At 39.7% G+C, this 27,515-nt stretch overlaps 1 protein-coding gene across 4 annotated transcripts in view; it reads right to left on the reverse strand.

The window, feature by feature from the left end:
- The window catches only part of diaph2 (diaphanous-related formin 2), a 739,556-nt gene that overhangs the window by 395,954 nt on the left and 316,087 nt on the right, over window positions 1-27,515 (reverse strand). For all 4 annotated transcript variants that reach the window (XM_060832634.1, XM_060832633.1, XM_060832630.1 and 1 more), the window contains 2 exons: window positions 24,225-24,596; window positions 5,338-5,452 (listed from right to left, as the gene is read on the reverse strand). In XM_060832634.1, coding sequence (XP_060688617.1) covers window positions 5,338-5,452; window positions 24,225-24,596 — 487 coding nt within the window. The remainder of the gene's footprint in view (window positions 1-5,337; window positions 5,453-24,224; window positions 24,597-27,515) is intronic.

Consider the following 27,515-nt stretch of genomic DNA (forward strand, 5'->3'; position numbering starts at 1 on the left):
TTAGGTCTCATGGAATACAGGGAGAGCTAGCCATTTGGATACAGAACTGGCTCAAAGGTCGAAGACAGCGAGTCGTGGTGGAGGGTTGTTTTTCAGACTGCAGGCCTGTGACCAATGAAGTGCCACAAGGATCGGTGCTGGGCCCTCTACTTTTTGTCATTTACATTATTGATTTGGATGCGAGCATAACAGGTATAGTTAGTAAGTTTGCAGATGACACCAAAATTGGAGGTGTAGTGGACAGTGAAGAGGGTTACCTCAGATTATAACAGGATCTGGACCAGATGGGCCAATGGGCTGAGAAGTCGCAGATGGAGTTTAATTCAGATAAATGTGAGGTGCTGCATTTTGGGAAAGCAAATCTTAGCAGGACTTATACACTTAATGGTAAAGTCCTAGGGAGCGTTGCTGAACAAAGAGACCTTGGAGTGCAGGTTCATAGCTCCTTGAAAGTGGAGCTCCAGGTAGATAGGATAGTGAAGAAGGCATTTCATATGCTTTCCGTTATTGGTCAGTGTGTTGAGTATAGGATTTGGGAGGTCATGTTGCAGCTATACAGGACATTGGCTAGGCCACTGTTGGAATATTGCGTGCAATTCTGGTCTCCTTCCTCTCGGAAAGATGTTGCGAAACTTGAAAGGGTTCAGAAAAGATTTACAAGGATGTTGCCAGGGTTGGAGGATCTGAGCTACAGGGAGAGGCTGAACAGGCTGGGACTGTTTTCCCTGGAGCGTTGGAGGCTGAGAGGTGACCTTATAGAGATTTACAAAATTATGAGGAGCATGGATAGGATAAATAGACAATAAATCTTTTCCCTGGGATCTGGGAGTCCAGAACGAGAGGGCATAGGTTTAGGGTGAGAGGGGAAAGATATAAAAGAGACCTAAGGGGCAACTTTTTCACGCAGAAGGTGGTACACATATGGAATGAGCTGCCAGAGGATGTGGTGGGGGCTGGTACAATTGCAACATTTAAGAGGCATTTGGATGGGTATATGAATAGGAAGGGTTTGGAGGGATATGGGCCAGGTGCTGGCAGGTGGGACTAGATTGGTTGGGATATCTGGTCGGCATGGATGGGTTGGACCGAAGGGTCTGTTTCCATTCTGTACATCTCTATGGCTCTAAGACTCCAAGTGTTACATATATGAATCTCGTATCCAAAAGAATATTGGAGGAGTTAGTCTGGCTGAATTGCATAAATGAAGGACATTATGCGGGCCTCAAAATGCTTTCAAACAAACCTCAAAGGGACTCATTCCTGTTCTTCCTATTTGCTTCATATTGGTTTAAGTATTATATAGTGTTGTTGGTTGCTTAAAAAAAAGTATTTTTATTGCTCAAATGTGCATTGTTTTACAAAAACAAGTGAAGCCATAATGCAGACCTCAGATTTTTATTATACTCTATTTTTAGTTTGCCCTGGGTACAGAAAATTGATGGCACCTATGGTAACAGAGGTCCCATACTCAAATTTCATTGGTGTTCAGCACAGCCAGTTCCATAGGGTTCACTGGGGAACTAAAGCCAATAGTATAATGGTGAAAGTAAAATCTTTTCTGATCATTCAAAAGACAGACAGTAACTCGGGAATCCAGTATGTAGATACAATAACAAGTAACCAGACAGCCGGAAGATTGACATGTCGAATTATTTCCTCAAATGACAAACGAAACCTAATAATTTTATCAAACGACAACATTTCACTCAAAAAATGTAGCTAATTTAGCTGATTATTTGTGGCAGGTTAATTCTGTAGTCAGAATTTTCCACAAAAACAACATGGTACTTCAGATATTATGACTTCCTTTTCCCATTAAAGCTACGTTCTTCATTGAATGTATTGCCCAGACTTTCCAATCACTGGCAAGAAATGGCATTCATGACATTTCACAGTTAACTTTTAAATGGCGACCTTAGGCAATTAGAAAATTTATTTCAAAACAGCATTCGAGGGGAATCTTCAGATTTACAACGAACAGTAAGGAAAAGTGTGTCGCTTTATTCAGATTGAAGAATCGTTACTGAGCCGTGCAAAGTGTAAGCCAAGTGCAATTTAGAATATTCAACAGAATGCAAAATAATGCAATATAAAACAGTGGGAATGAATGTTAAGGTTAGAAAGAGAGATAGAGACAGAGAGAAAGAAGAGACAAAAGAAAAAGCCTTTATTTTCTGAAGTCTCCAACAAGCAATCGTGTTCTGTCCTTTCAGAAGTGTTCCTTATAACATTAAGGTATATCATGCTATTGCCATTTCATTTACACTTGACTGAGCTAAGACCTAACTAACTTTGTTTGGTGTGCTTTGGTACTCTCTAGAGAGTTAAGAACCACATCATTAATACATGAGAATGTCAAATCCCTCAGTGAGGTATCAGTTTTGCAAAGTCTGCAGTTGAACAGGACAATAAGAATGCAACACTCAAATCTGCACATTTGACTGAGCATTTTTGGATATCTGAACAGTTGAACAGCATGACTACAGAACCACAGAAGTTGATAGTTGTTCCTTTCATTGTTTGCAAATGAGAAGAGGTTGTTTCCATTCACTGGTTGAGAATTTACCCTTTTTCGTGTCGCTATTCCTTTTTCTCTTTCAACATGCAATTTGCAGAAAGAGCAGTTTGCTGGGAAATAGTGTGAGAAAACAAGTATGGGAGATTTTCTGCTATTTCTCCATGTAGGTGGGAGAGGGAGAGAGAGAGAGATTTATATGCTTTCTGCTTTATAGGTCAGATGTTTCTGCTCTGTTGTCTGTATACAGGGCTGTAACTATTTGACAGGGAAACAATCATTTGGTTGTGACCATGCTGAGCATGCCTATAAACACAAAGATCCTGGTTTTAAAAAGCACATCAAAGGACTGTGAGCAAAACAGCCCTGAACACACCCCCATAGGTGTGTCAGAAATTCTGTCCCATTGTTTCAATATAGCAACAATATAAGTACGGCTCACAGTGTGTTCTAGTAACTTGTTTCTAAAACTGAAAACAACTTCTTCCACACTTTGATTGGTTCAAATTAGTAACCTTTTGCATTTTGCAGATCACAGTCCAAAACAATAATAGTAGTATTGACAAGAGGTGGAAGCACCCAACAATGCCAACACCTTTCAGCACTCATGTTGCAGCCTCCATTTTTCAAACCCAACAGGAGACCACTTCAGATGCTGCAAGCCAGAAACATAGATCTCATAGAGACCCTACAGTGAGGACGCAGGCCATTCGGCCTAGAGTCCATACTGAAGTCTCGGCATCTCAGTTAGACTGAACCCCCTGCCCCATTCCTGTAAAGCCCCCTTTCCTAAGGCCAATCTACCTAACCTGCACTTGGACTGTGGGAGGAAACTGGAGCACCCTGAGTAAATCCACGCAGACCCGGGGAGAATGTGCAAACTCCACACAGACAGCCAGCCGAACCCAGGTCCCTGGTACTGAGGGGCAGTACTGCTAACCATTGAGCCACCAGGCCGCCAAATTGTGGTGCTCAAATCTCTGGACCCTGCACATGGCCAAGAGCAAAGAAAAGCTTAGTCTTTCCATCACGGATAGAAATTTTGAGTTCTTAGTGGATGAGGTTGTGGAGAGGATAATCCTTGGTCCAGATGATTTCCATAGGACGCCTCATCACCAGACCAAGCTTGCTGGACACATATTTCAAGCCAATTCACTGCAGTGATCTATGTGAAGCAGAATGCTCACAGGGTAAAAAAGGTCAATAAACCTCTTGGCTCCACAAATCTCCTGCTTATGCATTACCACTAACAGCACTTCAATCAATTCAACCTCTCCCTTTCTCCAAGTGCAGAAGAAATTGAGCCTGGCCCTGGATTAATGTTTCAAAAGCTCCCGACTGACCTTCTTGTAATCCCTAGACTGCTTGTACTTGACCTGAGAATTGATCATGGTCCAGTCACCAGAGTGAGGACATGGATTCTGGGAGTGGCATGAGTGGCAGACCATCCCCAAACTCCAGACTGAAATCAAATAAGCACCCTGACTGACTGCATCCCCTTCTACCTTATGAAAGATTTATCTCCTTTGACGTGCACACAAGATCATCATCTTTCTGCACACACAGTGTGTTTGCAGTGTAAACTGCTAGCATATGCAATTGGTGTGATGTTGATGAACAACGGTGTCACACAGCAACATGGTGGGCCCTATTATTGCACAATGATGCCCACCTTTCTCTCTGCACTAACAAGCAATACAAGACATGGGGCAGGCAGCCCATAACTAGGCACTGAAGATCCTGTGCTTTATAAAGCAATAATGTCAACCTGTGTTGAAGTCATTGAGTGTGTTGTAAACACAATGAGATGTAAAAAGAGGCTCCAAGTAAGTTCAAAGTGAATGAGCACAAACAGTGATAAAAGTCATCCTATGTAAATACACATGCTAAGCAACAATGACTATATAACATAAGTCATGAGTCTCTGAGCTCCAAAGAGTTGACAGGCTGAAATGGTGGCTGAGGTAATTTGAGAACAGGTGATTAATGACATGGTGAGGCTCATGGTTTGCCAATATTAATCAGCAAGGATGAAGGACACAGCAAAACAGTAGCAACTGAACATGTAAGAATTTTGTTATGAAGAAACAATTGCACAATGATTTGGAAAATTAGGCAGCACACCACAGCCATCAGATACCTGCCCTGATTCACATGCCAAGAATTTGCGCCAACTTGCTTCTCAGTTAGGGAGAGTAGAATTGAAATTTGCATAAAAATAAGGTGAGCTGAAGCTTTAATGAGATGCAAATGCATGAAAATGAGGTAGTTGTTGCTCAATGGTGAGATTCTGAAGTGCCATGTAAAGCTCACAGGGAAAATCAGAAATTTTGTTTTTAATGTTGGGATTCTGGTTTTTCCATGCTCACTGTACAGTAGTCTCCTACTCTCTCATCATTATTCACACCACACCAGGAAGGGCTCAACTTGACTGAAAGCTTCCATTGCATCACAATTAAATGTTCCAGCCAAGAGTCATAAACTATATGTCAACAATTTGCAAAGTTAAGTTAAATTTAGTTATTATAGACATTGGATTACTTATTCAATCAAATATTTCACTTTAAACAACCATTTTGTTTATTGTAACAAACCCTACGGCAATATCACCTGAACCTGTTACTGGATCTGGTATGGATTCTTAAGTCCTTGAAATACCAAAACCTTAAATTTTAGATCTATCGCCTTCAAAAGTACAAGACTGTGATGTACATATTTTAAAAGACCAAGCCAAACTTCCTTCAGGGAAAAGTAATGTTTGAAGTACATGCTGAAATGTTTACAATGTTGATAAAATGGGTTATAGCAATCAAAATGGTTACCTTTTGCTTGCGTAGCAAAACTAAGCACTAGTTTAGCAAATAGATCCGGACTCTCAAACTTTTCTTCTTTGGCTTTGATCCAAAAACACGTCTCTGTCATTTCCTGAGGCCCAATCTAGAATTGAGGAAGAACATTAACTAATATTGTTCATAATTTTCCATGTTTATCATAACTGCAACAATGGATCACCATCTGAGAACAGATTATAATCAAGTATTGCAGAACATTAAGACTTAAATTAGTTTTTCAACTTCAGCCAATTGTCTGCAAACCTTTGGGACTACACAGAAAGGAAACATTAATTTCCTCTTTTTTCCCAGTGTTGCTTAAATGGGTTCAATTCTTCTTAATTGAAGAAATAATTAGTAAATTCAAAACAGAGTTTCTAACACAAGAACAAAATTTCTTTTTGTCAGCTATTTATTTAAAATTGGGTGTTGACCTCTTCTCAAAAAAAACTTTTCAAATGTTGTTCGCTGTTTGAGAAGAGACAGCTGCTATTGTTAACAAAGTACAATAAAATATTACAACATTAAATATTACTGGTGCAAGGGGGAATTTTTCATTGTACAAGGCACTGATAAGCAACGCGCTGTCAGCATCTTTAAAATAGCTCAGACATTAAACTCAGTCTACTAGGGTATGCTGTGATTTAAAGTACAATTTCACCCAAGATTCTGCAGTCAAGGAACCATTTCTTCATTTGGATAGATGCACAGAATTAAAAAAAACTTGTAATTTATTTAATTCACTGTAGGTCTGAGTGGTAGTATATTTAATCTAAATAATCCAAGGATTTTTTTTAAAAGAGTAATTTCTCAACGAACACACATTTTTGGTATGTGGTCATGTAACATATCTGTAAATATTTTGGATAACCTAGTAATTTTATATGGAAAAAGCAGAAATCAGAGAAATCAGAACACTGTCACCATAAGCCAGATGATTTAATTATAAATGGATGGCACTGCAGAACAAATCCCATGAATTAGCAATAAAATCTGACCATTTCATAGAACAAAAATGAAATCTGAATTTGTTTGCATTAATGTGGATCTGAATATTTATGAAGTTTCATGGTAACCTTGAACTTCAACTCATTTTTCGACCAAGCAGTTTATGTAAGTAAGTCTGATGCAGCAAGTGTCTGTCACATTACAACTGTTGATTCAAATATCATATTTCTAGAAAAGTAATGTTTGTTCATGTAAGAGATTGAGACTACGCAATATATATTTCCATTAATGACAAAAGACAGAGAAGTTATTGCTGCAATTAAAATGGATATTTTTTAAAAAAGTAAAGGTATTGAAGGAATAAAAGAACAGGAATAGGCCATTTCGCCACACTAACCTGTTCTGAAGCTGTAATTATTGGTGATCTGACACAAAGCACATAAAGATAAAGGTATGGAGAGTGAGCAGAAAACTGGAACTGAGAAGTCTGAAAATGCTTATCACAACCCATGGACATTCCAAAGCATTTCAAAGTCAATGAAATTCTTTGCAAGTGTAATTATCACTATTATGTCAAAAATGAGGCAACCGAGATGCTTGTAACATGCTGTTCAAACAATAATCAAATAAATATGTCCGTACAAAGTAGTTATTGAGAAATACCTTTTGTCTGGACACCAGAGAAGCATAGGAGCAACAGGCAGCCATTTAGCCTATCAATACCAAATTTCGCAAGTCCAATTTGCCTCATGTTACATTGATTCTTTCCCCACACTCCCATAAAAGCTTCCTCCTCACAAAATGATCCAATTAGCTTTCAAATCACTGCATTAACAAGAATTTTCTTCATAGCATTATTTCTTCTGCATATCAGATGGAAGTAGTGTTCTGTGTATTATGGAAAGAATCAAATGTTCTTATCTTAATGGCTTTGATCACTACATTCGATATCAGGAATGTGTATTTTTGTAACCTCAGAGTGATCATGCCAATTAAATATTTTCAAGCAGCGAAAAATTAGAAATGACATTTATTATCATATTCTTAACACAAATATTGATACCACAGCATCTCACTCTCAAGATAGATCCATGCTATCACCCAGATAAAGACTAGATACACACAGAATTAAAACTAAGCAATTGCAGGTCTGTAGTTTCTTAGATGAGTTGAAATTTCAAGTAAAGCAAAATTCTCAAGAGCAGACGATTCTTGGTGAAATATATTTGAATTACCAGGAGGCTGGTAGAAAGTACTCCTTAACCCACTTTAAGACAATGTTCTTCATTACTTAGGCTAATTAAATGGCATACCGCTGGTTCAGTGATTTCGATATAGAACTCTAACTGCAGAACTATTTGATTCTGTTGTTATATTACAAGTATAGGTTGTGTCCTCCGTTATATGAATTACATATGTTTGAATGTGTTTCCTCCAAAAATACAGGAGTGTTGGTTATAATCCTGTACTTTCATTTGATGCATTAGGATGCACTCAGCCGAGTTTGGAGAAAGGAAACCGACTTAACAGAATGAACATTGATGGGATTCATTCACATTAATCAAAACATTAGCTTTTGACTTAAAAATAAATGGAACCAGAAAATACAACAGGTCAGGCACCATGCAGACAGAGAAAGAAGGGTAAATTTACAGGTCAGTGATGTTTCATATTTCATAATTCATCATGTTTTTGAATTTTGATGTAACCATTTTCCACATAGATGATGCCTCTTGTTAATGACGCAAACTTAAACAAAGGTATGTAGGGTTACAAATGTCGATACTTAATTAGATAAGTGCTGGGACTCAAGATCATGCAGAGCTCAAAATGCCCAAGGTCACAGTTTGCTGACGACATTTTAACAGCCTCTGTACATTTAATTGTTTCTGAAGTAGTGACTCAAAGTTCATCATGTCCTGAACTAAGACAGCTGGGTCTCTATCATTCCATTGATGAAAGAGCTTGTACCAACCTACTCCCACTAGATCCCTTATGATACTGCATACTCCTATCAAATTTTCTTTGAAACCACTCTTCTTGAAAGAGCACAGCATCAGTTTCTCCAATCTATGTAACTGAAGCTCCAGTCCTTTATGCTTAAAGCTAAAATTAAAAAAAATGTTTGTGTGAATCTCTGAATGGTCGTTTCCATTTTAAAGCATGCACCATTCTCAGAGTGAAAACTACAATTTTTGCAAAATGAATGAAAAAGTACAGATTAATTGACATAATAGAATAGTATTGCCATTCCTGCAGTATCATAGAATCAAGATTCATAGAATCTTTTGCAAATCGCACCATGGCTTTACCACACCACATGGCTTTTAACAGTTTAAGAAGGAAGACAAAGGAAGCCTTCTCAAGGGCCACTGGCAAACATTAAATGTTAGCACAGACAGTGACAGTCACATAGTCACAGAGTCATACTGCATAGTGTTATGAAGTTGAAGGCATGTGCTGTGCCTTTAAAAGAGAGTGAATGCGGTTTTGTACTGAGAGCTGACGAGCACCTATCATACCTAGCTAGCAGTTTTGGATTAGACTGAAAAATTGAAAGTATGTAACATTTTGGCTGAGAAATAGATACCCCAGTTGGTTGCTGTTTTGAGAACATTTCAAATTTAACCAGTTTAAATTATCCCTCAAAATACGATAACCCAATCGAGATTGAATTTATTGTATTTGCCAATATCAAACCAATGAGATGATACGATGTTGGGAGGATAAAAAAGCAGACACTTTGAAAGTCAGACAGAGTAATTGCCATCAAGAGAGTACCTGCCATCAAGACAGACCCAAACTCTATCAAAGGTACGTTTTCAGGTGAAACATCTTCTCAATAAAACAAAAGACGACGACCCAGGGAGATCTTCAGCCGAAAGACAGACAAGACACAGGCAACAATAGCCACAGTTTAGTATTAAAATTAATTTGATGTAATTTTAATAAGTATCTTATTGGAACAGTATCTTGTTGTCGAGTTGGAGGCAGATAATAAGCAGTTAAGAGAAAGGGGGTTTTAGAGTTGTGAATAGTGGTTGTTAATGTTCATTTTTAGAGTTAAAGAATAAATTGATGTTACCTTCTTCAAATAATGGAATTTTGGAGCTCTCTGTCACTCTTATTTTAATAGATTACACGGCAAGGTGAGCCTTTCTGGGTGTTTAGTTTAATTAACAGAAGGGTTCACCACCATGTGTGAACAATAGAAACAGACCTTTAGCCAACCAGTCCATGCTGACAATTATCCAAACTAAACTAGTCCCATATGCCTCCAAACACTTCTTATTCATGTAGTTATCTCAGTGTCTTTTAAAACATTGTAACTGTACTCTCATCAACCTTTTCCTCTGCAAGTTCATTCCAGTGAACCACTTTGTGAGCAAAATTGGTGTCCCTCATTATTTTTAAAATCTTTCTCCTCTCACATTAAATATATTCTACAGGAATAGTGCCAGAAGACTGAAGGATAGCAAATGTGGTTCCCCTGTTAAAGAAGGGGAGTAGAGACAACCCAGGTAATTATAGACTACTGAGCCTTACTTCAGTTGTTGGTGAAGTGTTGGAAAAGGTTATAAGAGATAGGATTTATAATCATCTAGAAAAGAATAATTTGATTAGGGATAGGCAGCATGGTTTTGTGAAGGGTAGGTCGTGCCTCACAAACTTTATTGAGTTCTTTGAGAAGGTAACCAAACAGGTAGATGAGAGTAAATCGGTTGATGTGGTGTATATGGATTTCAGCAAGGCATTCGATAAGGTTCCACACAGTAGGCTATTGTACAAAATGCGGACAAACGGGATTGTGGGAGATATAGCAGTTTGGATCAATAATTGGCTTGCTGAAAGAAGACACTCATCCTGGAGTCTAGTTACCAGTGGTGTACCGCAAGGGTTGGTGTTGGGTCCACTGCTGTTCGCCATTTTTATAAACAACCTGGTTGAGGGCGTAGAAGGGTGGGTTAGTAAATTCGCAGACGACACCAAGGTAGGTGGACTTGTGGATAGTGACGAAGGATGTTGTAGGTTACAGAGAGACATAGATAAGCTGCAGAGCTGGGCTGAGAGGTGGCAAATGGAGCTTAATGCGGACAAGCGTGAGTCAGAGTAACCGAAATGTAAAGTACTGGGCTAATGGTAAGATTCTTTGTAATGTAGATGAGCAGAGAGATCTCGTTGCCCAGGTACACAGATTCTTGAAAGTTGCCACCCAGGTTGACAGGTTTGTTAAGAAGGCATACAATGTTTTAGCTTTTATTAAAAGAGGGATCGAGTTCCTGAACCATGAGGTTATGCTACAGCTGTACAAAACTCTAGTGCGGCCGCACTTGGAGTATTGTGTACAGTTCTGGCCATTGCATTATAAGAAGGATGTGAAAGCTTTGGTAAGGGTGCAGAGGAGATTTACTGGGATGTTGCCTGATATGGAGGGAAGGTCTTATGAGGAAAGGCTGAGGGACTTGAGGCTGTTTTTGTTAGAGCGAAGAAGGTTGAGAGGTGACTTAATAGAGACATATAAGATAATCAGAGGGTTCGATAGGGTGGACAGGGAGAGCCTTTTTCCAAGAATGGTGACGGTGAGCACGAGGGGACATAGCTTTAAATTGAGGGGTGATAGATATAGGACAGATGTCAGAGGTAATTTCTTTACTCAGAGTAGTAAGGGTATGGAATGCTTTGCCTGCAACAGTAGTAGATTCGCCAAGGAATAAATTCTTCCATTTTCTCCCCAATAACATCAAAATTCACTTAGACTGGAAAATCATTGCCGCGATTTATATGTGAGACATCACTAAAAATTATTAATATTTATTGTTGGGATTGAGACAAAGCAGAAAATTACAGGGAAGCTAGCTTAATATCTGTCCTAGAGAAGATGCTAAAAAAAATCATGAAGTTAGTTAGAACAGGGCACTTGGATACGTTCAAAGGAATCAAGCTGAGACAACATAATTTTGAAAAGAGAAATCATGTTTAATCAAGCTATTGGGAGTTCTCTGCGGATGTAACATGTGGTGTGGATAGAAGGAAACTGGTGAATATACTACCGTGAAAAGGATGAAAGGAACTACAAAAAAGATTCATATAAATATCATATATATGTGCACACATATTATGTATACATATATATATACACACACACACACATATATTTTGAACTGGTTGGGCACAGATCTGCAAATCCAAGTGTATAATGTGGAAAAATGTGAAGTTGGGCAGGAAAAATGAAAAGGAAGCATATTATTTCAAAATTAAGATATTCTAACACTGAAATGCACAGCTATTGGGGTGCCAAGTGTATCAATCATGAAAGGTACCATTCAAGATACTAAATAATTAGAAAAGCCAATAGAATGTTATAATTTAAGGCAAGGGAAATTGAATAGAAAATGAAGAGGCTGTCCTTCAGTTATACAGGACACTGACACTACATCAGGAGTACTGAGCATAATACTGGCTACCTTATTTAAGGGAGAATGTAAATGTGTGGGAAACAATTCAGAGAAGGTCTACTAAACTAATACGTGGAATGGGTGGACTGTGTTATTAAGAAATGTTGGGCGGGCCAGAAGTTTAGAAGGCCAAGTGACAACATAATTGAATTATAAGATCCTGAGAGATCTTGACAGGGTGGATATGAACATCATATTTCCTCTTAAGGGAGAAACAAGGACTAGGAGTCACTCCTAAAAAATCAAGAACTGTCCATTCGAAATGGAGATGAGGCATTTTGTTTTCTCTCAGACAGTCTTGAGTCTTTGGAACGGTCTTCCTAAAAGGTGGTAGAAACAGAGAACTTGATTATTGTAATGTAGAGGTGGATAAGTTCTTGCTAAGTAAGGGGATGAAAGGTCATCAAATGTAGGTATTAATGGGGATATGAGGTTACAATGATATCAGATATGACCAAATATAATGATATAGTTTGGCTCAAGGGGCCAGATGGCCTATCATTGGTTCTTGTTTGTACAGCATTTGGAATTTTGAGTCTACAGCAGGTACAGGAGTGAAAGGAGATCTAGAAAGGGTCATGCTTACTTGGAGGTCATGTGGGACCTGAGATACGGTAGTGAGCAGAGATTTCCCTAAGACTAGAGGAGGGAGACAATGCATTCATCTAAGCAGGCCTGAATGAGGACGGCCAAGGAGGTGACAGTGCGCTCCCTCCAATCTGGAGATGGTGCATCAAAAGGCTCCAGGAGTTCAGAGTGGCTTGTTAATTTAAAAATCTCACAACACCAGGTGGTCGTGGAGTACCATATGAAGGAGCAACACTCTGAAAGTTACTGCTTCCAAACAAACCTGTTGGACAATAACCTGGTGTTGTGTGATTTTTAACTTTGTACACCACAGTCCAAAACTGACACTTCTAAATCATGGCTTGTTACGTTGACTGCTATAATACTTACCAGCTCAGTCTGATTTGCCTAGAATTCTGCAGCACACAATTTGTCAGGGGAATATACCTTTGCAGCTCACTCATTCCTTTCTTGCAGGTACCACACATCTCCATGTTACACTGAAATTCCCTCCCTCACATACATCTTAGTCCAACTCCACAAATGATGCCCTTCCCTCCTCTGTATATAGTCAATTACAAGCACTGAAATCTTCTTACTTCTTTTCTGCTTATTTATCAGAGGTTAGCAGACCACATTGCCCGTGGAGTAGACTCTGGTTTCTTCTGGTTGAAATCCAAGAAGATAATGACACTGATTTGACTTGTGGAACTTCAGTATGCGAATCGCAATGCCATTTCTGCTCTCTTGGAAAAGAATTTTTAAGTCTCGCTTAATCTTTTCATGAAAGGGCATCCAAGAATTGGATACAGTCTCAACCTCAAAAAGATTCAATTTTTTTGCTCACCAAACTATGTCAAGTTCTGGTCCATCTTATCATCAAGATCAATAGAGAAATATAGTACACTTCCTTTATGTGAGAAGCTACCTCTCATCAAAGCCTGATATTGACATGAAGATTCAACATTGCAACATGCAAGCCCTGCCTTCGACACCCAAGGACGAGAGTCTTCAATGACAGTGACATCCATTCGAATACCAAGATCCTTGTGTATAAGGCAGTCGTCCTTCCTATTCTTCTACATGGCTCTAAAACCTGGACTGCATATCGATGCCATCACAAAATCGTTGAGAAATGCAATCAACACTGGTTGATACAGTTTTTCTGCATCAGCTGGGAGGACAGGCATGTTAACATCAGCATCCATGAAGCAGACAATAGCACAAGCATCGAGACCATGAACATCGGAAATCAACTCCACTGGATCAATCCCATGCTTAGATATGACTGCCCAAAGCAAACTCTTTTATCCAGCTCAAGAAAGGTACTTGAATAAACGGAGGACAAGGGAAGCATATCAAAGGCTCGAGAAATTTAAAATAGATATTAATACAAGGAAAATTCTCTTTCATAAGAAACCAACTTGTGAGGAGCCCCTGTATGAAAAGACAATTCTTTGAGAACACGCGCCAGCAAGTAGTAGTAGAAAAGGAACTGAAGAAAGGAATATCAATGATCTCAAGGTCAAGGACTACGCCCACCTCCTAGAAACAACTGGTGAATGCATGGTCAGAGAAGCAGCTCTAGGTTCGGGTTCATCAGCCACACAATGACCCACAGAACTCATGACCAGTCATATGGAATTTACTAGGCAGACAATGCTATTCATTAGCAATTGATTGTTGATGACAGTCCAATTCCACAAATACTGTCCTTCCCTCCTCCACGTATTCCATTGCAAACAGTGAAACATTTTTTCTAACTTTCTATCAGAAGTCAGCATAAAACATTGCTAGCGACAGAGACGTTGTGGGAGTGAAGAGGATCCTGCGAGTCACAGGCACTGTCATTAACATTGACAATGTACGCCCATTCGATCTATTAGGAAGGATAACTTGTGTCAGGCAGCTTCAAATGACAAATGACTAATAACTCAGAGCCCTAATCAGCATAAAAAAATCACTGGGTACCCTGAGAAGTTAAGTAAGTATTTAACAGAGCACAGAAAACAAACTTAAAATAATACTTACAGTAACTGAAAGACAGTAACACAAAAGAACAGAGGCTTCTGGTTAAAGTAAAATTTCAGACAAACACCAGAAATATGTATTTGAACAGAATGGGTGGAACAGCTAAAATAGGTTGCTCGAAAGAATAGATTAAGTTTTCTGCAGAAGTCTCTATTTCAGAAACTGCTAGATGCCAAAATATTGATGACAAATTAAATCTGATATTCTGAAAGAGCAAGATCCAACTGCATTTACTTATCTTACATTATATTTTTATTTGCTTTGCAGAACATGCTGAAAAAGAAATTATCAAATATTTTGATGAGATTACCACTTCATAATCACTGTCAAACTGGTTTTGAAAATGCACTTATCCTCTCAGGTTCAAAGTTATCTTTGTCAATTTTATGGTGACAAACAAAATTTCTAATGTCATCACTGTTGACACCAGCAACAAGGGTTCAATTTCTGTACCAGCTAAGGTCACCATGAAGGCCCCAGCTTCTCAAATGTGCTCAACAGATAGTGACCCAACAGTTAACCTCACCACCAGTCATTTCTCTCTAATGAGACAGCAGCCTCTGGTTCTCTGGGACCATGGCAACTTTCACTTCACTCAGGGGAGGAAAAAAAATACAACTGCATAATTTTGAAATTCTTCCAAAGCCACATTACAAGAGCTATTCTATCTTGGAAATAAACAACTCAATGAAACAATACATTTGTTAATATTAATGCCCTTATGAAACTGTCATCCTACAATTCCTTTTCATTAATTTCTCTCTGTTGGACTTCAAACAGCAGTCATGCACATTTTAATATTTTATCCAATGTAGTTACATTCCAAAGTAAAAGGAGGTTCTGGAATATATTTACAACAGATATCTTTATAATATTAGAATGACAAGACAGTAGCTAAAGGCAACATGATTTTTCTCCCCAGTTTCCATCATTAAAAACTGCAAGTCTCAAAAAGGCCCTTATAACATCAAATTCAACATGTAACATCTTACATTTACATTTTTAAAATTTGAAGAAAATAGTCCAGATACAGCTCAGAGTTGAAAGGAGAGAGTATGGACATGAAACTAAAGAAAGATTAACCTTTCAATTGCCTGAATGGTGGGCTCAATTGGAATTTCAGTAAAGTACAGGCTTAAGTGGAATTGAATGCTGGGAAGTGACAGGCAAAAAACAGCTGATCAAACAGAGAGTGGCTTTTAAGGAACAAAGGCTCTCTCAACTAATAAACCCTGAAGGTCTTCGAAGCTAAAAGCCATTCAGTTTTGTGCATGCAAATAAGATGTGCATTAGCAGTGTTCTAAAGTCATTTAGAAAAGGGATGTGGCCAGCAAAGAGTATTTGCATATAGATATCGTATTCTGTTGAATTTTTGCAGAAACATCGAGATCCTTAAAATGCATAGACAGACAGTCATTAAAATTCCAGATTTCCCGAAGTTATATTTCTGAACAAATGTACTGGCAAATACTGAGGAACCTCGATTATCCGAATACCAATTATCCAAAAATCGGGTTAGATTCTCTACAGTGTGGAAACAGGCCCTTCAGTCCAACAAGTCCACACCGATCCTCCAAAGAATAACCACCCAGTCCCATTTCCCTCTGATTAATGCACCTAGTACTATCGACAATTTAGCATGGCCAATTCACCAAACTTGCACATCTTTGGCATGTAGGAGGAAATTGGAGCACCCTGAGGAAACCCACACAGACACGGGGAGAACGTGCAAACTCCACACAGTCACCCAAGGCTGGAATTGAACCTGGGACCCTGGTGCTGTGAGGCAGCAGTGCTAACCACTGAGCCACCATGCCACCCAAAGGCGATCTCGAGGTCCCGATAGAAACATTACATCAAAGACATGTTTCCAACAGCAACAGCCTCTTTTGTTTACAGTGCATCATCTCCAAATGACTGACCTCCCACCCTCTCTCTCCCCAAACTTTTCTTGGAGTTCTACAGTGGGGTGTACCCTAATTGCGCCCCGCCCCCCCACCTCCACCCCACTTCCCCAGATAATCTGTCTGACATTGTACCGTACAGAATAAAGGTGGAACCTGTCAAAACATTACAGTAAAAAGTTGTGTGTGGGGCTGTGGCTGTGTGCATGCGCTATTTGGAGACTTGCCCCACAAAGGCAGATGCAGTCGCAGTCTTAGTGATGGTGTCCAGTCCGGCTGCACCAGAGAGGGGGCAGGCGTGGAAGGGGGGGGGTGGTTTTGGACGGATGGTGTTGAACAGGGTTGGAGTGTGGGGGCAGGTGGAGACGATGTTGAACAGGGTTAGGGGCGGGGGGCAGCGCTGGACGGCGTTGGGGGGGTGTTGGTCAGGGTTGGGGGGCTGGGGCAGGCGGGGTTGGACGTGGTTGGCAGGTATTGGGGGCAGGGGCCCATGTGCTTTGTGCTGGAGGCAGGGGTTTGGGTGCAGGGCCTCGCACACTTTATGCTTCTGCAATCTCCTAACCAGGGAGTAGACTTTAAAAACCCAGAGGAATGGCATTTAATCGATTAACCGAACAAAATAGTGCCTGCCCATCTCATTTGGATAGTCGAGGTTTCCCCTGTAATTGACAATGGAGTAAAACAAGCTTGACACACATGACATTCAAATTGGTCAATTAAATACAAAGTTTCTTTCAAATTTCAAATTTAAAGACAGGGCACATGCACCCTGCTGGTTAGTTTTAAAGTAGTAGTCTTTCTTTGTCATGTTTAAGCTTAGATTCTGTCAGTGTTTCAGAGAGGGTGCAGAATGTTCTTAAAGGGAAGGTCATTGTACGCAGTGGAACCAATGACATTGGAAGTGAAAAGAATAAGATTCTGATGGGAGAATATACAAAGTTAGGCAAGAATTTAAAAAGGAGGCCTTCGACAATAGTTACATCTGGATTACTCCTGGTGCTACAAATTAGTGAGGGTAGGAGTAGGAAGATAGAGCAGATGAATATGTGGCTAAGGACCTGGTGCATGGAAGAAGGGTTCACATCATTAGATCACTGGAATCTCTTCTGGGGGTAGAAGAAACCTGTACAAGAAGGATGGATTGCATATGAATTGGAACGGGACTAATGTATTGGTAGGGAGACCTGCTCGTGCTGCTCTGGAGGATTTAAACTCAGGAGATTGGGCGGGGTGGAGATGGGGGTAGGGGTGGGGGGGTGGGGTAGTGGGGAGCCACAGACATAGTTAGGAAAGAGATCAATCTGAGACTGGTACAGTTGGGAAAGGGAGCGAGTCAAACATTCAGGGCAGGAAAGAACAAAGCAGAGACCAAGGGAGGACTGATAAGTTAAACTCCATTTATTTCAATACAAGAGGCCTAACAGGGAAGGCAGATGAACTCAGGGCATGATTAGGAACATAGGACTGGGATATCAGAGCAATTACAGAAACATAGCTCAGGGATGGATAGGACTGACAGCTTAATGTTCCAGGATACAAATGCTACAGGAAAGACAGATAGGGGAGCAAGAGAGGAGGGGGAGTGGCATTTTTACAAGGGATAGCATTGCAGGTGTACTTAGGGAGGATATTCCTGGGAATACATCCAAGAAAGTTATTTGGGTGGAACTGAGAAATAAGAAAGGCATGACCACCTCACTGGGATTGTATTATAGATCCCGTAATAGTCAGAGGGAAATTGAGAAACAGATTTGTCAGAATTTCATTACCTTTAAGAATAATAGGGTGGTTATGGTAGAGGATATTAGCTTTCTAAACATAGACTGGGACTGCCATAGTGCTCAGGGTTTAGAAGCAGAGAAATTTGTTAAGCATGTACAAGAACATTTTCTGAATCAGTATGTGGATTTACCTACTACTGAAGGTGCAAAATTTGACCTACTGTTAGGGAAATAAGGCAGGGCAGGTGCCTGGGGGGTCAGTGGGGGAGCACTTTGTGCCAACAACCAAAATTATATTAGTTTAAAATAGTGATGGAAAAGGATAGATCAGATCTACTAGTTGAAGTTCTAAATTGGAGAAAGTCCAATTTTAACAGTATTGGGCAAGAACTTTCAAAAGCGGATTGGGGGTAGATGTTTGCAGGTAAAGGTAAATTGGAAGCCTTCAGAAATGAGATAACAAGAGTCCAGAGACAGTATATTCTTATTAGGGGGAAAGGAATGGCTGCTAGGTGCAGGAAAGGCTAGTAGGTGTAGGGAATGCTGGATGACAAGAGAAATTGTGGTTTTGTTTAAGGAGGAGGAGGAATGTGTCAGATAGAGACAGGATAAATCGAGTGAATCCTTAGAGGAGTATTAAGGCAGTAGGAATATACTTTAGAGGGAAATCAGGAGGGCAAAAAGGAGACATGGAATAGCTTCGATAAATTGGGTTAAGGAGAATCCAAAGGATTTTTATAAGTACATTAAGGACAAATGGGTTAACTTCAGAGGAAATAGGGCACCTCAAAGGTCAGCAAGGCAGCCTATGTGTGGAGCCACAGGAGATGGGGAGATGCTAAACATCAGTATTTACTGTGGAGGAGGATATGGAAGATATAGAATGTCCATATTAGAGAGGAGAAATGCATAAAGGCGGCTAAATCCCGAGGACATGATCAGGTGTACCCTAGAACTCTGAGGGAAACTAGGGGAGTGATTGCTGGGCCCCTTGCTGAGATATTTGTATCATCAATAGTCACAGGTGAGATGCCAGAAGACTGGAGATTGGCTAATGTGGGACCATGATTTAAGAAAGATGGTAAGGAAAAGACGGGGAACTATAGACTATAGGGAACCTGACATCGGTAGTGGGCTAGTTATTGAGGGGAATCCTGAGATTCAGGATTGACATATATTTGGAAAGGCAAGAACTCATGAGGGATAGTCAGCATGGCTTTGTGCGTGGGAAATCATGTCTCGAACTTGATTGAGTTTTTTGAAGAAGTAACAGAGGATTGATGAGGGCAGAGCAATAGATGTGATCTGTATGGATTTCAGTAAGATGTTCGACAAAGTTTCTCATGGGAGACTGGTTAGCAAGGTTAGATCTCATGGGATACAGGAAGAACTAGCCATTTGTATACAGAAGTGGCTTGAAGGTAGAAGACAGAGGCTGGTGGTGGAGGGTTGCTTTTCAGACTGGAGGCCTGTAACCAGTGGAGTGCCACAGGATCAGTGCTAGGTCCACTCCTTTTTGTCATTTATAGAAATGATTTGGATGTAAACACAAGGGTATAGTTAGTAAGTTTGCAGATGACATCAAAATTGGAGGTATGGTGCACAGCGAACGTGGTTACCTCAGAGTACAACGGGATCTTGATCAGATAGGCCAATGGGCTGAGGAGTGGCAGATGGAATTTAATTTAGATAAATGTGAGGTGTGGTACTTTGGATAGGCAAATCCTAGCAGGTCTTATACACTTAATGGTAAGGTCCTAGGGAGTGTTACTGAATAAAGAGACCTTGGGAGTGCAGGTTCATAATTCCTTGAAAGTGGAGTCGTAGGTAGATAGGATACTGAAGGTAACCAATACTTTGCTTTATTGGTCAGAGTATTGAGTACGGGAGTTGGGAGGTCACGTTGCAACTGTATGGGACATTGATTAGGCCAGTTTTGGAATATTTCATGCAATTCTGGTCTCGTTCCTAACGGAAGGTTGTTGTGAAACTTGAAAATGGTTCGGAAAAGATTTACAAGGACGTAGCCAGAGTTGGAGAATTTGAGCTATAGGAAAAGGCTAAATACGCTGGGGCTGTTTTCCCCGGAACATCGGAGGTTGAGGGGTGACCTTATAAAGGTTAAGAAAATCATGAGGCGCATGGATAGGATAAATAGGCAAAGTCTTTTCCCTGGGGTGGAGAGTGCAGAATTAGAATTAGGTTTAGGGTGACAGGAGAAAGATAAAGGCAAGAAACCTAAGGAACAACTTTTTCACTTAGAGGGTGGTACATGTATGGAATCAGCTGCCAGAGAAATTAGTGGAGGCTCGTACAATTGCAACATTTAAAAGACATCTGGATGGCACAGGAGTAGGAAGGGTTTCGACAGATATAGGGCTGAAAATGTGTTGCTGGAAAAGCGCAGCAGGTCAGGCAGCATCCAAGGAACAGGAAATTTGACGTTTCGGGCATAAGCCCTTCATCAGGAATCCTGATGAAGGGGTTATGCCCGAAACGTCGAATTTCCTGTTCCTTGGATGCTGCCTGACCTGCTGCGCTTTTCCAGAGCTCCAGCATCTGCAGACCTCACTTTCTCCTCTTTCAACAGATATAGGCCAAGTGCTGAGAAATGGGATTAGATTAGGTTAGGCTGTCTGGTCGGCATGGACGAGTTGGACCAAAGGGTCTGTTTCTGTGCTGTGCATCTCTATAACTCTATCAATCGTTAGAAAATTCCCTGCTTTCTTCCATGGGCAGTCTATATGAAGTAGGTCATGTTTTTTAAATAAAAGGTACTCTTCAAGATATAAATGGTTGATTTTTGCCATAAGCGTACCAATCCCAAAAAATTAATGAGAATGAAATACAAATCATTCATTTAGAAGAATAAATGGATGATTGTTTGTTGCAATCTTTTTGTGAATAGTTTCTTAAGAAGCTACTCCCAGGAACCACAATCCAATGAGTAGCAGCATTTGGGCATCAGACAGAGGGCAGTTAATCAGAGCAGCACAAGGGAAGATAGCAGCATCATTAGGAATAAAGGCATGTACTCAGTGGGTGAATGCAGAGAAAAAGATGAAGATAGAGACATGGCACAAACTGGAACGAACCGAAAAATCCTAACATCTGAAATGGTCAGATTTATCAGCAGGGAAACACTTCCACTTGAATATATCTGCATGGAGAAGCACTGAATGCAACCTGGGTTTTCACTCCAAGATAACAATACATTCATGCTCCAATCTCCAACTGTATTCTCGCTTCTGAGAAGAGAGAAGCTGTTGACACAGCCAGGGTCGCCTGCACCTTTGGCAAATTGCCAATGCCGGAGGAAAACAACAATTGATTGGCAGCATAATGGCTTTAATTGGCCTCCAATTGCTGTGCGGGTCATCTCCCGGGCATGCAAGTAGCCCTGGGGAAATGCTGCCGGAGGCTGAGCATCTGGTGGTTAGTCAATGCACTTCTAAAAATATTTCTGGTCCCTCTCCCTCTAAAGCTACCTCCAAGGGGCTAGGAAAAAGCTTTCCCGAGTCATCGGATTTCACGGTTAAAATGTGCATCTAGCACAAATACAGTTGTGTCAATTCACTATACAATTGCTGAGATCAAGAAAGGTGACAACATCAATACTCATATTGGTGCTCAACCAAACCTGAAGATTCAAATGAAACAGATAATCCTATCTCCATTGGGGCTCAGCAACTTAAGGTGCCAGAGGCAATTGCCTCAGTCTCAGTGAAGGAACTTACTTTCAAGCACATCTCAACCAGGGACCTGACCTTTTAAGTTATGAAAATGTGTGTAAACACCAGCATTTGGACATGAATAAATAAAACAAAAATCTACCAACTAAAAACTGGCAACCTAATATTGTTAATTTCTCAATTTACTGAGATGGAACCCCAATTGTACTCCACCAATTTTGAGTAATCTCAGACAGAATTCTAACACACACAATGCATGATTGTTCAATTGTGAACTACAGATGTATCATCATAGAGTTGCTTAAGAAAATCAGTCATTAATGGGTTATTTCAAATTATTAGATAGCCCTGATTGAATCTATTCATATTTATTGAGTTTTGTATATCTGATGTTTAACTGGGAAGTTGTGCTCAACCAGTCCATGCAAACCTGTAGTGCACGGTTTCTTGTCCGACTTCATTTTTATGATTTGGCAAGGGAAGAGAATTCATGAACTCATTAAATCGTGGGCTCCCAACTGACAGTTGGTCAAGTAAGGACATATTCATTCTTAAATGGGTGATACAAATTGGCACAATGAGTTGACTTCAGGTATCAATCACACTAAAACTGCATGGTTTAAATCCCCAAATGATTCCTTAATAATAATGTAAGCTAAAGGGGTCATGTTTAACTGATTTCATAGCATTATGCATTACAAGAGACAGCCATTTAGCCCATCATGTCTGTGACAGCTCCTTAACACTCCTATTCTTCTCACTTTTTCCAAGTTGTTTACAATTGATAACAGACAACTTGGCAAGTGCCAAAATCCAATGCTGTTATAAAGCAAAATGGTGTTGGCACTATTAAGAGATTTAAGCAATAGCTTGGTCAAGATGGACACTAAGCATATGTTAAAACAAGGAAATGGAGAAGCCACAAAAGCGTTGAGTGTAAAAATTCCTACATATGGCACCTCGATACCTGAAAATACTGTCACTGATGGAAAGTTCAGAGTTAGGATTACCGGCATAAAACAAAAGCAGAGGGAAAAGTGAAACATTTCAAGCATTTCAGCAAATGACACACAAGTATGCATGTGAAACATTGGAGAAAAGGGAACAAATACACGTCAGCAGGCATGGGAATGGCAAAGAATGTCTTACAGCAATAGGGTTTTGGATAAGCTGACATCTTTGGAGAATATGACAAGGCAATTGGAATTGCCAAGCTTGGAGGTGGCCCAAACATCAAATGATTTCAGCTGCATATAGACTGAAACAGTCACATTGGTAGATAAGTGGAAAAGAATGCCTTGCTGAAGAACAAGCATTGAAGTCAGAATATTAGGTAGAGAATAACGGATTTCCTACAGACTCGGTTTCTGATAATGTTTAAATAAGGGATATGTTCAGTGGCAAAAATAAAATACTGGAAGAGGCTGGAAGTCAGACAATTAATCCAACAGTAGATTGGCAGTCTAAGAGTTAAAAGAGAGGGAATATTTGGAACATTTACGTATCAAAGTTATACATGTGCAAAATTATTCTGATCCTAATGAATGTTTATACATGATTGGGAGGAAATGATGCACAAAAGTTTCAAAGAAAATTATCAGTCTCTGATCAAGATAATTTTGATGTTGCAGAGGAGAAACCTGGCTGAAAAAAATTCAAACAGGAATCTGTGAAAAGGTAAACTATGGCTAAGTATATCCAAGGATTTTGTTAGGAAAAGGTGTTTGCAGTTGGATGGTGGTTAACAGGAGATGGATCATTGGACTTCTTTTTTGAGGAGTTGGAAGTAGGCAGTGATTTTGAAAGGGAGATGGACTGCCTGAACAAAACTAAACACTTAAAATTTTAGGTGGCTTGACTTCCCAAAAAGGAACTTAAGTGCTTAGGTGTTTAACTGAGATGGGTTTAAGGGATTGAGTGCTCAAACACACATGGAAAAAATGGGAGATTATGGTCAGAATAAGAACAAGTTATGAGCAAGAAGCGATTTAACTTGCTAGTAACAGGAAAGGATATGAAGCAATGCAGCTGAAGTGGCTTCCATTCTGTAAACAATGAAATCGATTGGCTTCTCATATGACAGATATCCGATAAGGTAAGATAATGAAGGTTTCGCATGCAATGCAGATGTCAAAAGTAGAGGTGTGGAGTTGTTTTTGCATCTTGCTTTTGAGGGCTACAAGCCTAGAATAATAACATCAAAATCATAAGGCATAGGAGCAATGTTAGATTCAAATAGAGATGAAGAATAGTAGTTTCATGAAGAGGAATGGAGGGTGCAATGTCTTAGTGACAGGAAAAGACAAAAGTAATTTGAACAAACTGAAAAGGTGAGCGTTTCGTTATTTAGAATAATTCCTTCAACTGTTCTTTGAACATTTAAATTACATATCTCGGTTGTTTTGACTTTTGTGCAGTACAATTTTCAGCAGCGACTGACTTGAAAGAAAATCTACCTAGAACAGTCATCTTTCAGGCTGGCAACTAGTGTTAGCTAAAACATAAATGACAGAATATTTGACACTTGAAGAAATACATTTTCATTTTACAAATGCTCACCTGAGACCAGTTGGCTCTTCGCATAGGAGCTTCTGGATTATATTGTTTTTTCGGCTGTAGTCCATGTGGTAGTGGTGCAGGAGCCTGCGAACGAACAGCTGGACCTCCAAAGGGTGGAGGAGGAGGAGCCGGGCCCCCAAACGGTGGCGGTGGTGGTGGTGGTGGTATGCCTGGGCCACCAAGAAGTGGAGGTGGTGGTGGTGGCCCACCACCTGGCAGGGGTGGTGGAGGAGGAGGAGGGGGAGGAGGTGGGGGAGGAGCAATGCCTCCTGGAAGGGGAGGTGGGACTGGAATTCCACCAGGGGGAGGTGGTGGTGGTGGTGGTGGTGGTGGTGGAGGCAGCGCATTAGAAGGCACAGATGCTGTTTTCCGCTGTGTGAAAATAATTGAATAAGAATTACCATATTAAAAATACGTAAAAACCTACAAGCAAAATTTGCCAAAGCAAATTCATAACTCAGGTGAATTACTGAAATATTGGGAGAATAGATATACCATGGGTGAATTAACTATTCAAGAGCAGAATATCTGCAAATATTCGCATCATAAATAGATTTTAAACATTACATGTGATAATCAGTTGCAAAGGGTTGATTGAAAAAGCTCATGTCCATTGTTTTCAAAATCATAACTGAGAACTGTACTCATTAATTTAATGTATTTTATTCAACTACTTGCCCTATTTATGCATTTTAGCATTCAACAGGCTTATTCGACTCAAAACAGTAGCTCCGCTTTTCTTTATCCACAGATGGTATCAGATTTAAGTATTTCCAGTGCGTTCTCTTATTAGAGATTTCTACCACCATTTTGACGTTATTTAGGTCTGTTCAGTGGTTAGCTAAATCTCCTTCAGCATAACATCTCAGGAGTCAATATCCTATTCTCTGTTTAATTTTCTCATTTCAGACAAAACTTGCAGACAGAAGCATTATAATTGGTCTCCAGGCCACGACTTTAGGGCATGAGACAATCAACTCTGATGCAAAGATCCTAAATCAGCACTCAGCAGTCCATGCAGGGGAAATGCACATGGACACTGAATATGAAACTGGGCTCAGCCTTGATGGCTGGACTGCAGATAAGAATAAAATTACACTTAGCTACTAGGTCTGTAATGTTTAAATAGCTTACCAACTACATTACTCAGCCAAATTGTCTCACAATATCAAGATGGGTATTAAACAGAGGAAGATTGTATCATCCATATCTCTGGCTAACTGAGTGGCGATATGCCCATGTAATCCATTAAATTTAACACACTTTTTCTGGACCCAACTTCAAGATAATTGAAATTAGCAAGACACTTCAGTAATTTTATTTAAAGTTAGAGCCCCATGGTGTAGAAAGGTTATATATTTTTTGGCATTTCACAAATTAATTTGGTGTAAAAGTTGACAATTTGGTTGCTTTTGATAGTATTCTTTACATTGCTTTCACGCAATGTATAATTTATTTGAACCATTTTACCTTTCATCAAGTACAAGAGAGAAGGATTCAGTTAAAGGCAATCAAGTACAATGTGAAGGGTTTCTTTAATTAATTTTTTTAAAGGATTCCCCCAGAGCGCTGAAGTTTGAAATATTATTTGTGTCATGTCAGGTATCACGTAATTGATAATTATAAGAAACCATGCACAGTCATTGATCGATTGTAGCAGAGGTCAACAATGGAGCAAGTCAATTTTGCATAGCTGCTTTTAAAAGTATTCTGCTGGTAACATACATTACCAAGGGTGTTCATTTATGATCCCAATTAACATATCATATCCCTAAGCAAGTTTTCTCCTGCAAACCAGCAACAGTACTTTTTAATCAAAGATAGACAAGTCAAAAGCAAACAATTATGTGTAAATATATTCGTTTGACAACTGTACTGCCCTCCTGAAATGTCACTTCAGTCTGGGAGATGGCTGAGTAAATCTTCACATTTCTTGCATTATATGGTAAGGGGTTAAGAGACTCTAAACCTAGATAAAACATTGAGAATATTATAATCATGTATCTAACTAACAGAAATAGTCCTTTTGTCTTGAACCAAACATGATTAGAATTTAATAATTCAGCACTAGTTTAACACAAAAAATGACTATCATTATAATTATTTCAACTATTAGACATTTTTGGGTATTTGTTCCTTTCTTGCTTAAGATGTGCCACTGAGATTTTTTTTTATCAAGAATGGTTTAAAAAATCTAAAATATCCATATCTCTTAAGTCCTGTGCATGCTTCACTATGCCCAGTGGCATAAGTAAATTTTTGATACTCATTAAAAATAAAAATCCTAGAAAATACATCATTGACATTTAAATATAAAATTGATTATTTAAAACTGCAGATGTCAGAAAGTTAATAAGACCACCCTGGTTAATGATCAGTCTGAACAACTTTTCTTTCATACCTCCTTTCTCATCTCTGCTTTCCTTTACCTGAACTAAAAGCAGTGAAACAGGAGCAGATCACTTAACCCCTCAAAACTGCTCCACTATTCATTTAGATGCTAAGTGACACGTACCATAAGTTCACTAACTTGTTTTTTTTAATCACATCCCTCGATTTCTCTACCTCTATAAAAATCTCAGTTGTGACCACTGAATTTCCATTTTGTCCTTTGTGCAAGAGATTGTTTCTTGATTTCACATTTGAATTGTATAGTTCTAGTCTTAATGCTGAATTATGTCTTTCTTGGACCTTCAGCAGTAGTTGGCATCACTGCAAGGCTGGGAGCTTCAGTAATGACTTCCATCATAGAATCCCTACAGTGTAGAAACAGGCCCTTTGACCTAACAAGTCTATACCGACTCTCCGAAGAATATCCCACAAAGCTCATTTGAGGAAATCTAAGCACCCGGAGGAAACCCAGACAGACAGGGGGAGAATGTGCAAACTGGACATAGGTTTGCTTGCTGAGCTGGAACATTATTTCAATGAGCCACCACACACAGCAGCACAAAGGAACTACGAAGAGCAAAGGAAAATTACCTACACGGTGTATTCAAAAAGAATGGGTACCAATGAAAAGAGTCCGCCAACTTCTCAGCAACAAACCCAAACAAGCAGACAAAACACGTCAGAAACCCTAGCCAGTCTCCCCTACATCAAATACATCTTGGAAATCACTACCAGACTGCTCAGGCCCCTTGGCATCATGGTAGCCCACAAACCCACCAACACACTAAAAGAACAGCTAATGAACTTGAAAGACCCTTTACAGACAACAAGCAAAACTACAACATACCTTGCAAGAACTGTAACAAACACTACGTTGGACAAACAGGCAGAAAACTAGCC

This window comes from Hemiscyllium ocellatum, chromosome 11 (genome assembly GCF_020745735.1).
Source record: "Hemiscyllium ocellatum isolate sHemOce1 chromosome 11, sHemOce1.pat.X.cur, whole genome shotgun sequence".
In the NCBI taxonomy this organism is placed as follows: Eukaryota; Metazoa; Chordata; class Chondrichthyes; order Orectolobiformes; family Hemiscylliidae; genus Hemiscyllium; species Hemiscyllium ocellatum.